Genomic DNA, 14,292 nt, shown 5'->3' with positions numbered 1-14,292 from the left:
GACCAGGGAACAAACATCTGCTTTAGCAAGCAACACACTAAACACAATAAGAACACCTTTAAAACCACATAGCAACACCATGACAATGATAACACTACAGTCATTGCAGTGACAAAACTTGAACTGAAAATATAGAACTTAAAACATTTTACCGTCTTAAAATTGAGTGTGGAAGAAATTGTTTACAATGTAGTAACTCTTCAGGGTCCATCACACTTGCCCAGCAGCATTGGACCACCCAAGTATACAAATGTCATATGTTACATTTCAGTCATGAGAGTGAGAGGTTTTTTTGGTATGTGTGTGTTTAAGTATGCAATCGTGTGTGCAAGTATGTGTCCCCAGTCATTATGGGGCAGGATTGGGTCACATTTTTTGGCCTGAAAGGTCCCTGGGCACAGGTTGTCACGGCATTAGGGATCAGAGGTCGTATCAGGTGTCCAACAGAAAAAAACAACAACGGGGCAGAGCACTCAAGTACTTATTTAATGGCTGTGTGTGTGTGTGTGTGTGTGTGTGTGTGTGTGTGTGTGTGTGTGTGTGTGTGTGTGTGTGTGTGTGTGTGTGTGTGTGTGTGTGTGTGTGTGTGTGTGTGTGTGTGTGTGTGTGTGTGTGTGTTTGCGTGTGAGTGAGAGAGAGAGAGATGGGATAAACATTGATCAGAAACGCATTAAAACAGTTGGTAGGGTAGAATTATGTGGATTGAAAGGCAGCATTCACTCAGTTATACAAGAAATATCTGAAGTCAAACATGCGATGATTATCATTAAATGAAAACTCCAAAAGCCAAATATGTTGTACTCATCAAACAACTAACATTAAATTCAGAAGACTTGCACTGCTTTTGAAACCAAAGAAGCACAATTTTTATTTTTATTTTATATTAGGATAACAATCAGAATGTCATTTTAGAAAGACATTCCTTGTGAAAAATGCAATTTAGTTGCAATTTAGTAGGCATTTAAAACATCAAATTGAAATGCAATATAACACTTCAATTAGTACTTTACATGTGCTTTAGTATGTTATTCAAAATAATTGTACTTCTTTAAAGTATATGGCAAATGGTTATTAAAACAATGATTTAAAATATACTTTAAAATAAAACAAAGTGTCCTTTTTAAAAGTGTGTGTCAAGAAATATAGTCATGCAAGTGTGCTCTCTTTAAGTACATACATTGCATTTATTTAATTAATAGTATATTATCTGCAAGCAATTTTTTTTTAAACAATAATTATAAGATTTAAAGTACAGTACAAGTTTACATTCAACACAATTAAGTGCACTTCTTTTTCACAAGGGATTATATGTTAAACAGTGAAAAATTAAGACTGTTTTTACTGGTATATATTATTTTTATGGAAAATGTATTGTTTTTTTTATTGTAATTTTAAGATTTTTTTCTGTGATGGATAGGTTTAGGGTTAGGGGATATAATCTACAATTTGTACAGTAAAAATCATTATGTCTATGGAAAATCCCCATAAAACATAGAAGTGTGTGCATGTGTGTGTGTTGAGTACAACATATACCAGCCCCCTAGTCTGGTTAAGAATGTGCAGCTGGTAGGGGTCAGACTGGCCCACCCAAAGCCTGAGTGGGTATGTGTGTGTTCATGTGTCTCAATGACCATTCTTACTGCAACTTCTTTGACAGATACAAATGTGTTTATTAAAGATAAACATACCTATACACATATGCTCTGCATGTATACACAAACCAGGTACTTTTTGCTTCCGTTTCAGGTCTCAGAAGGGACCTTATTTAGTGTTTATACTTAATATAATACATACTGTTTGTTGAGTATGCAGACACACAGATGCTATCTATACCCCCCAAACCTCAAACTTTTTCCATAACTAATGAAGGCATTCCTGCACGTGCACTGAGAAACGTGGGAAAAAAAACGACCCCTCTTTTTTTTCTCTCCCTCTCTGCAGTGAGAACACCCTCTTCTTTACCCCATAATAACTTCCATATGTTTTATGCAAACCGTTTTGGCAGGAAGTGATGTAAATTGTCCCTCAGGGCATGTTACATGGCGTAAACTGTATCCTTGACTCAGAGATCACGGTTGACATTACAAGCTACAATCCAAGCTAAAAGCAGCCAGCTGCATACAGAAACGGTCCAATCGTTTCAATGAGAACTTGAGGATACAAACTTAAAAGTTTAATACTCTGATTAAATAAGTATACTTGTATTTCCATCATTACCATAATGCAATATCAAAAATGGTCTAACCATGCTACTGTAAAAATATATAACAGTCATGTGGTATGGTCTGAACAATATGATGGTTAGAGACCCACAGGAAGCAGAGGACAATGAGGATACAAAGAATAATTTGTACCAATTCTAATTACGAAGGACATAAAGCGGACAATGACTGATCCCAAGCTAATAGTATTTTAGGTTTTATCTTGCAACAGTTGCTTTTTGTTTGCTCACTGGGGGCACTATCATCCGTTGGTTTGGAACAGTTTGTACTGTAAAACACAACACATCAAAATAAGAATGAATGGAACTGGTCAATAGGGGACAGCTTTCTCTCTCTATGCCTTGAAAGTTCATTCTCATTCCCTATAGGCTAGAAGTTGATGGTTCAATACAAAAGATTTCAAAAAGGCAAGATCAGGAACTACGTCTCATTTCTGTAGAGACTCATACTCTTAGAGTGAAGAACATTCCCTCCAAATGTCACTAACCTCACAATAGCTGGTATTTCCCCCTTTTTTTCCGGCCCTAATTGACTCCTTGGATTAGAGAAAGAGAGTCGGGATGCTAATCCCTGTAATCCAGTATAATCCAGGCTCCAATAACAATGGAAGATGCTGAATTAAGCAGACGGCACTTTGGGAAAACAAGAAATGAGGCTAACCTATGGTGCAGGATTAGGGTGCCATGCAGAGGCACATGAGGAGGCTCATTACCCTGCTGGGCACAGTGGTCCGAGAAAGAGACACAAGAGCAAGACCAATGCTGCCTGGATGCTACAAATCAAAGATGATTGAGAATTTATACTTAGCCTTGTACATCCAACCTAAAACCTCTGAAATGTTCACTTTGGTTAGTCGTTTTTCAGATAGACAATGTATTTTTATACTCTGAAAAAAAATGTGTTCATAATTTGTATACTATATTTATACATTTGACCCTAACTGGAATCCATACACACTGAATGCAACACAAAATCACATGACTAGTCCTAGACAGCAATGAGGTTAAAGCGAGATCAAATGGATACTTTGTCTTACGTCTTGTGCTCCTCAGTAAAAGATTCTCACGTGAGTCATTCTCACAAACTGCTCAGATTTGCCAAGATACTAAAGTCTACAAGCAAAAGTCAGAGATTTTAATATGAACTCAAACATTTATCATCAAATTCCTCCAAGATCACATCTGAGTTATCCTATTCATATTTATTTACATATTAGCATTATGTAACAATTTTCTAATTTGTATTTATTTTTATTTTTCCCATAAACTTATGTTACAAGAAATAAAGTTTCAGTTATGAGACATGTTGCAATTGTGAGATAAAAATAAAATACAACTAATAGATGTCAAATCATGAGATACAAAGTCATACTTCTGATGAATAAAAATGTCATTCATTCACTTTTATTTTTCTGTACTATGAATATCACATAATTGAAAGTATAATCATTCACTTATCCATCCAATATTTTTTTACTATATCACATAATGCAAAGTACTTCAATATGCGATATTTATATTCACATTTTTTTAAATGACATTTATTATATTTAATATCACTGTGAGCATGTTTGTGTGTGTTTACTGTACACAGCACCTGTTTCCAGCTCCCCTCTGCCTGTGCGTGTTTGCATATTTACATCATGATTTATAGTTATCAATGCTTTCAAACACAGGGAAACTTGTCACGCACATCTCTCAATCTCCTGCCATTTCAAGCCTATAAATGTATAGTCAACAAATTACTGTACTTCACTTTGGCTGCCATCCTTTGTTTGATATACAAATATGACGCCAGTTCCGACAGATGAAAACCCCTTAAGACAGATAGATTTCTTATGCTGAGACCTCAGGGGCCTCAGACAAATATATTGAGTTCTGCCCATGCCGGGCCAATGAGCTATCAACACCACGCTGCAAGCCAAATATACTAAACGTCTTGTGCTCTTGACAAGCTTGAGTTACGAGATGAAAGTGGGCCGAAACATTCAGGGTTCTGGCTCATGTGAGGAGAGAAACAAAGACTTACAGACAAACACAACCACACATGTTAGATGTACTGTACCACATATTCAGACCACTGAGAGAGAGCATTTTTAAGATGAATTAATGTTATTAGTCAACGACTGCTGGAAATACTCACGGCAGATAGTATAGAAATGAATCTAAAGGGGGAGAAAGCATATTCATAAAGCAGCTTAGATGTTTTCCATGACTGCCTAAACAGAACTATCTCTTTCTTTTTAATCCTCTTACATAAACCAAAATCTCAAAGTGGGTCTTTGTGATGTGTAATATCAATGATATCATTCCATTTATGTGTCATGTCTGCTTTTCCCCTATTTTCTCTGACACACAGAGCAAGACAAAGCCCTTGTTTTGCACTCTAAGAATGCCTGATACAGCACGCCTGACCTTGAACATTTCGGAAAACACAGATTTCCTGCTTAAGGTCAAAAATGAGGTTCAATTTTCCACATCCTTCTCTAAAAACATGATTTTTTTGCTCTTTTGCCATCCAGTATCCCCTCATTCTCACCAAGGCCAACTTATTAAAACTGATAGGAAAAATAAGCCTTATCCACAGCTTAGCTGTTTATCACTGTTTAACGGAAAACCCGTCATCTAAAACAAAAAAATAAAAAATAACCTTTTATTTCAGTTCCAATAAGAGCAACAAGGTAAATTATTCATAAACACTTAGGGAAGGTGGTCACATAACTTTGATATGACGGAGTTTTGAATTATTAAATATTCAACTTAGAGGTGCAAATTAATGAAGTTTGCAGTAAAAGGGGTTACAAACCCAGATTAAAATATTGGAATATTTTTTTAATATTGTTGAAGATAACTACTCTCCAAGCTGGAATGGATTTAGACAAAGAAACATTTTTCGTCTACTTATTACAAAAAAGAACTTGCTACTAAAACTGTTAATTTTAAGGGTAATAAATAAGGATACTTTTCAAAAGTTCAGGGTCAGAATTGATTCAATGCTTTTAGAAATAAGTCTCTCCAAAGCTGCTCCAAAGATTTGATTAAAAAATTTTTTTTTTTTTTTTTTTTGTTGTTTTTTTAAGTTCTTACAATTTAAAATAGCCTAACCGTTTTATATTTTTAATTATTTTAAAATTGAATTACAAAAAATTTCCCCACAAGGACAAGGACTTTGGATATTGTCATCTTTGTGGGGGAATTTTGCCCCAATAACGTAGGGTATACCTGTACACCCCCCTCCCACACACACACCTAGTATGTGACGCCTCAATAAACTTAATTCTGGGAATTCACTGTCAGTACTAGCTCAAATGACATACAAGGGTAGCCAAGGCCTTTTAGCTTGAAGTGCTCCGTCAGTATTTAACATAACTTAGCAAGAGCAAAGATGTCAGCGAAAGAGAAAGAATGTTCTAGTTAGTTTGTGTGTGTATCAAAAGGCAGAATCTTTCACGTATTTACCAGGTACACTTATGTAATCCGTTTAGGAATGGCAGGAACGAACAAACACAAAGTGGACACACACTTGCAAACAAACAAACACACTTGATGGTCAAAGACATTGAATAGTGTCAGTGTAAACAGTAGTTTCTCTTGTAAACAGGAATGACTTCATCTGTATTTCGCGACATGCGCAATGGAGTCTGTGGGTACTTGCTGAAACGTGTAAACTTGCATTCCTTGTGTCATTGCATTATAGTGTATCAATGATCTGCTCTCTGGCTCCATTTCTTAAGTCTCGTCTCCTTAACCTCTGTCTGAGCAGTCTGCTATGTTGACCCATTGATCAAGATTAAATGGACACAGTCATTCAATGAGAAACTTGCTTAATTTTTTCTATTAACTCAGTCAAGATGACTACAGACTGAAAGATGAAACATAAAGGATCCCATTGAGATAAGGGAGAATTTTAAGTACAGATTGGATTCAAATACAGTAATCTTTTTTTAATTTAACACAATTTAAATTAATATCACCAATTTCAATTTTGTTCATAAATGCTAATATACCTGTAACTCAAGGTTTTTGATGACACTGACTTATCTACTGAAAGCATTATGACTTTTGACATCGATAAATAACATCAACAACTTATTTGTCCTTCACCACATTACCTTGTTTCTGCTCTTAAACAGAGCTTTTAAAACTTAACATTCCATCCATCTTCCCCTGCCTCTTACTGACATTTTAAGTGTTGTTTGCCATGTGCTTCTGAAATGTGGAGTCAAGCATGCACTGGGTAATCAGATGGAAGACTCTTTCGCTCACCTCGGAACACAAACTCACACAAAAAACTCAATCGCTCACATCCGTAGACATCCAGACATGTGCATGCACAAGATGGGACGATCATAAGAATGTTCTCAGTGTGTTTGGCTGGTGGAAGTTGGCAGGCGGTAAAGGCTGTTATTATCATGTTCCAGCAGCTTTAGCCGCTCAGAAAGAAGAAAATGAGAGGGAGGATGAGAGACAGCGACAGAGAGAGAGTCTCTCTTCAGTAAACTTTAAAGTGGCTGCTGGTACCATAGCGCACTCTAATTTGCTGTTTACGTTGCCATTCATCATAAAGAAAAGCAAGTCTAAATGTTGGACACTTCAGTTGCCTCTTTAAAAAGTGCATAAGAGATGATTGACACCAGGTTTAACCAATTCCAGAGCCCAAAGAAAGTATGAATGGTATGTAAAGGTTCTCCTCACACCAATGAAAACCTTGTATTTAGTTATTAGTATTTGATTTGATAAGTTGTTCAATGACAGGTTTTAGTTAACTAACCTCATTTTTTGGTCTAGCCCCAGAAGTTCCAGAGGGTCCTGAAGAGGACAGTGATGATGAAGAGCGATAAAGTGAGGTGTTTAGAGACTGGGAGGAGGCTGAAAGACTTCCTGCTGAATCCAGCGGTTCTAAATCAACTTCCTGTTTAAGGAAAGAGTGACATCGTCATATAAAAAGAATCACTACTGTATCAAACCTGTGTCAAGTACTTTACATAGATTTTGTACTGAAGATCTGATGCAGTTGCTGACCATAATTTCATACATCATCATCACAAGTCTTTCAGATGAAATTAGAGTATCATTTGCATGAAAGCTTCTGATTGGTGGCCACTCACAGAGATGATCCGCCTCTTTAAATTGGGAGTTCCACTGAGGGAGGAGCTTAGAGCATTTTCAATCTCTTTGTCCAACTGATCCAACTTCATTATTAACAGAACCATGGAGTCCAAACGTGACCTTTCCTTCTCCCTCTCCTCCCGTGAGCTCTGAAAGGAGAAAAACAGTTTAGCAAAATCAGATTTTATTCGAGAAATGTAATCTTAAAACCAACACTGACATTAATCTGACGGCTTCCAATGACAATTCTTAAAACATACGTCGCAGCAGACCAGCCGGCGACTCGGATGAAGACGGGACTTTTCCATGCAAGCTGAGGCAACACATCATCATATTTAATCTAATCTTTTTTTATTTCTTTTCTTTACCCTTAATAGTGGCCAGTGCTATTATGAACAGTTAACCTAAAAATAATTGTTATAAACTACTCCCTCATCTATCATTTCTAAACCTGTGAGACTTTCTTTTGTCAATAGAAAACAATATACATAATTATTTGAATTATAATAAAAAATAATTTACATAATTATTGTAATATATAATATAGAATTTACTTTCATTGTGTTTGTTTAGATATTCTTGACAATATTACAAAGCCTGGTTTTAATGGCAACAGATTATTATTTAAAATATTTTAAATTATTATTTATAGTATTACATTTTTTGACCAAAAAAATTAAATAAAAGTGCATAAAAATACAGAAAGTGGGTGTATTTAATTAATAATAAATACTATAATAAAAAAAAAAAACAGTAAATATGAATTAAAAGTTATTTATTTAGTATATAAAAAATATATATATTTTTTTTCTGACAATATTACAAAGCCTGGTTTTAATGGCAATAGATTATTATTTTAAATATTTTAAATTATTATTTATATTATTACATTTTTTTACCAAAAAAAATGGCTGAAAATGAGCTGAAGAAAATAAAAGTGCATAACAATACAGAAAGTGGGTGTATTTAATTAATAATAAATACTATAATAAAAAATAAAAAAAACAGTAAATATGAATTAAAAGTTATTTATTTAGTATATATATAAAAAAACTAATATTTTTCTGACAATATTACAAAGCCTGGTTTTAATGCCAATAAATTATTATTTAAATTATTATAAATTATACTTATATTCAGTGTTGGGTAACTTACTCTAAAAAATAAATATAAATTACTAGCTACTAATTACATCTTTAACTGTGTTATTAGATTACTGTACTAATTATGCTCTCTAAAACGTATTGCATTATTAATTACTTTCTAAATCCCATAGCTGAAGAAAATAAAAAATGCAGAAAGAAGATGCTATTTGTTAACTGTTTTTGGTAAGCAAAATCCCCTTCTCTGCATCTTCACAGTCCACAGTGGCGGAATGATTAAATTACTAGCAGAGAGGAAAGAGAGAGATAGAGAGAGTGGAAAACACAAGTTGTAATGCTACTCAAGCAGAGAGGAATGATGCTGGCACTTGCCCTGTGTCTGAACCAGGCCTGTGCAAACAGCCCCACACAAAGCAGAGCAGTGTGTAAAGGGCTTGCGTAGCTTGTTCTGGTATTTACCCTTAATACACGCTTGTCTATCACAGAGCACACAGTTAGAGAAAGAGAGACACTCTGCTAATAATGAGCTAACAAAAATACAATTCATTGTCCCAAACACACATTTTATCTCCAGACACCTTGAAGGTTTTTAAAAGTTTGTTTTTGTTCTAGTGTTTCAATATAGAGCACAGGTCATGAGGATTAGCTGATTGACTTATTTGATGAGCACTTCTACTGTATGTGGAAAATGTTTGCTCAAGTCATTGTAAAAAGTGTACTTGCAGGTTTAAAAATCGGTTCACCAAAAAAATCAGATTATCAATTATCTTTCTTCAGTGGAACACAAGGAAGAATGTTGCTCTGTTCTAATGAAAGTGAAAGGGGAGTGGTACTGTCTAGACACATAAAAGAGCTCATTTGTGCAATTTTTACTTTATATTATTTTATATGCTGTACAGTATACTTCTTAAACCATATGATAGCTTAACATGAGGAATGGCCTGAAATTTGAATCAATAATTATTGAAAATCTCATTCGAATTTGAGGTTTGATCAGTCATGTCAAATGAAATTGGTAGGAAAAGCAGAAACATTCGATTAAAAGCATAATTTTGTGTTCCTTTGAAGGTCATTTGGGTAGGGAATAACATGAGGATGAATAAGTAAGTTTATGTTTTAAGGTGAAGTACTTTAACTCCAACACCGTCATGCTGTAAAGAGATTTTGGCTGCGATTTACACACACAAACACATTCATTACAGTCACAAGGCCATTTAGTGCTACTGATTAGGTGTGACTGGTGCAGCTGTTGACAAATTTAGCATATCATCACAAAGGATGTGCATGAATGTGTGTTGTGTTCCACAAAACTAAAACTAAAAGACACTGTGCTTTATGTATTGTTTTTCTCTATACTTAAATTCCATAAAATTAGGTCAAACAAACACAATCATGCTGCTCATGACACATCAGCTGACAACAGGGCCAGAGAACAGGAAAAGTTCCTCATTCTGCTTTGAATGTGTGTGTGTGTGAGTGTGTGTTGAGCTAATTTAGAGCACTTTGTCACAGAAAATATATTGTTTGTTTAGGACTGTTCTCTGTGAGCAGAGTCAGGCAGAATATAATCTGTCTGTTAAAGTGCAGTCAAAGACACGCTATTTGTAATCTATTATCTATTCCTGGAAATACACTATGATAAAATGTAAATAAAAAAGTCTTGGAATCCTTTGCAATGTTTAATAGCGTTAAATAACGTTGCACTGTCAATTTTTGGGATTGACAACCGCATTTACTTACAGATCTGGTAATGTCCCGTTCATACAGCAATTTACAGTAGTGTCTCAAATACTATCTGTATGAATGTTCAACGGAAGTCAAGCCCATATTCTCTTACTAGTAACCATAGCGACAGTGACCAAAGTGATATCAAAGATGGCGACGTCCATAAAACTGAAAAGTCTTATCACTTTTGACACGACACAGTCCAAATTAACCGCAAGTTCATCCATCCACTGATCTATATAGAATGATAAAGATCAGTGCATCCATCAAATGTTCATTAACGGACAGCAGCTTCAATGTAAACATGCGCTAGCCGGACGCCTTTAACCGTTGCACTCCCGTCTCGCGCATGATGGAGAGCCAAGAACCTTCAGATGATGCAGAGATAGTATCTCCTGCTGTAAGTCACCTAAAACAGAACCACACACAAAAACCCTTTGCAGAAGAGCTGTCTCTAGCACTGCATGAAGTGACAGATAACTAGTCCAGTATGGTTCCGTTCACACAGCGCAATTTTTTTATATGATTGGTTAACCATATTCTGCTGTTGTGTGAACGTGGCCTTCACAGAATAGCTAACTAAAACTGAACTAAATACAAGTTTTATATTTATAAATAATACACATATACTATATATATATATATATATATATATATATATATATATATATATATATATAAATAAATATATATATATATATATATATATATATATATATATATATATATATACAAATAAATATATATATATACTTTATATAAAAGTTTATATTATAACCAGCGCTATTTTAGGGTAATTTATATGCTATTATAGTTTTTGTTAATATTTTGAATTAGATTTAGTTTTTTTGGTAAAAAAAATAAAATAATTATATATATATATATATATATATTAAGTTTCTGTATTTCATTTGAGTTATTTTAGAACTGTATTTCAACTTCAAACAAAAAGAAAATGAGAAATTTTGCATTAATTGGCAACTAGCTGAAATAAAATCAGTTTAGGCTAATTCTTTATATTTTATTTTATTTCAGTAATGTTTATTTTATTTGAAGTAATTAATTTTTTCCCAATGTTTTTAGTTCATGGTAATAATCCTGACACTAAATAAAATGAACTAACTAATCAATCAGTCACAAAAAAAAAAAAAAAAAAAAAAAAAACATAAATAAAGAGTTTTCTTGTTAAATAAAATGTACAATTCTGAAGTTAAGGAAAATGTAAAAAGATGTAAAAAAAGTTTAATGTAAAAATCAAATCAAACAATGAGGAACTATAGTAACTGATTGAAACAAAAGAAACTAACTGACGGCACAGGACTAAAACATGATACAAAATGCACTCAAACAGAAAACAAACTCAGAATACCGTCACACCTAAAGTTTGAAATTTTGAAGTTAAAATGTATGGCAATTAAAATGTACAGTGTGAATGCGCTTATCACAGTCACAAATGAGATCTCTTTAAAATCCAAATGGTTTCTCTTTGACACAAATGAGATTAAATAGAGAACAAATGGAGACTTTTGCTTAAGTCTCCTACTTCTCAGATTTTCTCATGAGAAAACCTCCCCAGCTGGTATACACATCTCCTCTAGAGTTTCAACAATGACTCTAACTGTGCTCATGTTTACCAGGATACCAAAGTCTGCGATCAAAAGTCAGAGATCTCAATCTAAACTCAAACATGATTTATCTAGTTCTTCCAAGACCACATTTCCTGAGCTATATACTGTATGCTATCCACAGCATATTCATAGCTCTACTTTTAATGACAATCTCTTACATTGTATTCGCTTGTATTTTTATTTTTCCTAAGCAATTTAAATAGAAAAGGCAAAATTTGATAATAAAAAAAGTAACTTCATTATCAGAAAAAAAAGAGTAAAATGGCACAGTAATTTTTAAAAGGTTACTGTGTAAACACACAGGTCAGGGTAACCGGAAAGTACACATTAACATCACATGCCTGCAAGTTTTTAATGATTGAACTACAGCAAGATTCCTCTCATCTGTCTTGCTTTCTTAATGTCTTATATGTGATATCAGGTGTTACACTGACCTCAGGTGGTGTGTTTTTAGTAAGGCACTACTGTGGACATCCTTAAAGAAACACACATACACTGATGCACAAACCCAAGCTTGTGTATAGGGTCAGATAAGGGCGGCTTGGGGCAAAAATTCCATAGAAATTGACAAGCACCTAAAAATGAGGCGGTAAATGTGTTCTGATATAGCTCTTAATATTAAATGATAAGCCTAGCTACAGTAGTAGCTAGCTATACATTAACATTATAAAAAATATTCAAAAGAACAAATTTTATATTCAATATAATTTATATATTAAAAAAATGCCTCTGAAAGTCTAATGCAGGCGGCTAATAGCACTTAATGGACAAAGCAGACTTGGGGACATTTTATGCCATTGTAAACCGGTTTCGGTCCTCAAGGTCTTTTTTTGACAGGTTTTTCAAATGTTCTAGGACATTCTGAGACCTTTCATAGCTACAAGGACAGCAAAGCATGTACACACACATGCTTTCACACATACACACAACGCATTCTACATTCAGCACACCTCTCACTACAGTGACCTTTCCTTGACATTTCGACTGTGCATCTGCTTGTGTTTTAATAAGCTTCAATATAAAGTGTGAGACCGAAAATGCATTTGTATTTGAATGTTATGCTGAAACACTCTCCTCAAATAATTAAAGTCACTTAATTCACTTGACCTCAATGATAGATCCGAAAATTATCATTTGAAGTCAAGTAAAATTAAGTAGAAATGTTTTAATTAAAGGTGCTCCTTTGTTCTCAGGTAAATAGCACATGCAGAAATGTGCTATTTACTTCATCCATGATTGATTTATTAATACACATCTGATAATAGAGAACATTACTGAAGTTGGTGAATGGTACAGGTCATTGAGTTTATTCTCAGTATTTGGATTTCAGCCAGTTCAGTCCTTGGACATGCAGCTGTTGTCTGTTATGTATCTTATTATCTCTCTCTCTCTCTCTCTCTCTCTCTCTCTCTCTCTCTCTCTCTCTCCACGCTTTATAATCATTTGGCCTCAACCACCTTACATAGCATTCTGCCGATAAAGATGCTTTGCATGGTCAATTTGTTTATATAGTCATAGAGTCTCTTTATGAGACTGCGATAGAAAGCAAATGTTCCCCTCATTTGTAAATCGCTTTGAATAAAAGCGTCTGCTAAATGATTAAATCATTGAGCATTTGTCTTTGAACACTTGAGTCTGTGGACAGTACATTGAAAATAAATGCTGAATTGGTGCTCAAGAAACATTTCTCATTATCAATGTTGAAAACATTTGTGCTGCTCATTTTGTAAAAACTGACTTTTAAAGATCTTCCTATTTTTTTGACGAATAGAGTTTCAAATAATAAATATATATCTTGTATAGCTTTATAAATATTTTTACTGTAACATTTGGTCACTTTAATGCATCCTTGCTGAATAAAAGTAAGAAAAAATAATTTAATAAAAAAAAAAAATCTTACTGACCCCAAACTTTTGAGTAATTGCCCGTGATGAAGAATATTTGTACAAGTAGAGGTATTATTTGCCTCCACGTCGTTCATTACAATATTTTAATGCACAGCTAGCCATGAATTACATATACTATGGTCTGTCTGAATACTTGATTCTGATTGGCTGAAAGGTGAATCCCGCTTATACCATGACCATTTGCCAGCAGTGACAAGTTAAAGCTGTCATTAATGTTTGCAGCGCTAAACTTGACCAGAAGGGTTGAATTGACGGTTATTTTTGTCAGCTATGACTCTAGATCTAGCATTATGTCTGCTTTTAATAAGACACAGAGGTTAAGTAGTGTGGTAGTGTGTGTGTGTGTGTGTGTGTGTGTGTGTGTGTGTGTGTGTGTGTGTGTGTGTGTGTGTGAATTACCTGCAAAATATTGTGAAATATGTGAAATATTGCTAGTCTCTCTACTAGCAATAAAGCTGTGAGTTGAATTACTTAAAAACAGCAACATTAGAACCTCCTTGCTGCGTAATATAATGTAGTGATTCAGTAGCGAAGCTAATTTATTAATAAAAGCAAAGAGCAGTGATGACAACAAGTCTCTTTGCTCCTGAATGTGTGTG

General features: G+C 34.2%; 1 protein-coding gene across 1 annotated transcript in view; it reads right to left on the bottom strand.

Annotated features, from left to right (window-relative positions):
* The window catches only part of dlc1 (DLC1 Rho GTPase activating protein), a 134,095-nt gene that overhangs the window by 102,550 nt on the left and 17,253 nt on the right, over positions 1-14,292 (bottom strand). Inside the window, exons 4-5 of the mRNA XM_084402152.1 lie at positions 7,330-7,479; positions 6,993-7,133 (exon numbers count right to left, since the gene is read on the bottom strand). Coding sequence (XP_084258278.1) covers positions 6,993-7,133; positions 7,330-7,479 — 291 coding nt within the window. The remainder of the gene's footprint in view (positions 1-6,992; positions 7,134-7,329; positions 7,480-14,292) is intronic.

This window comes from Rutilus rutilus (genome assembly GCF_951802725.1).
Source record: "Rutilus rutilus genome assembly, chromosome: 2".
NCBI lineage: Eukaryota > Metazoa > Chordata > Actinopteri > Cypriniformes > Leuciscidae > Rutilus > Rutilus rutilus.
Note: the sequence above shows the minus strand (reverse complement) of the source record. Positions and strands in the feature narration are given on the sequence as shown.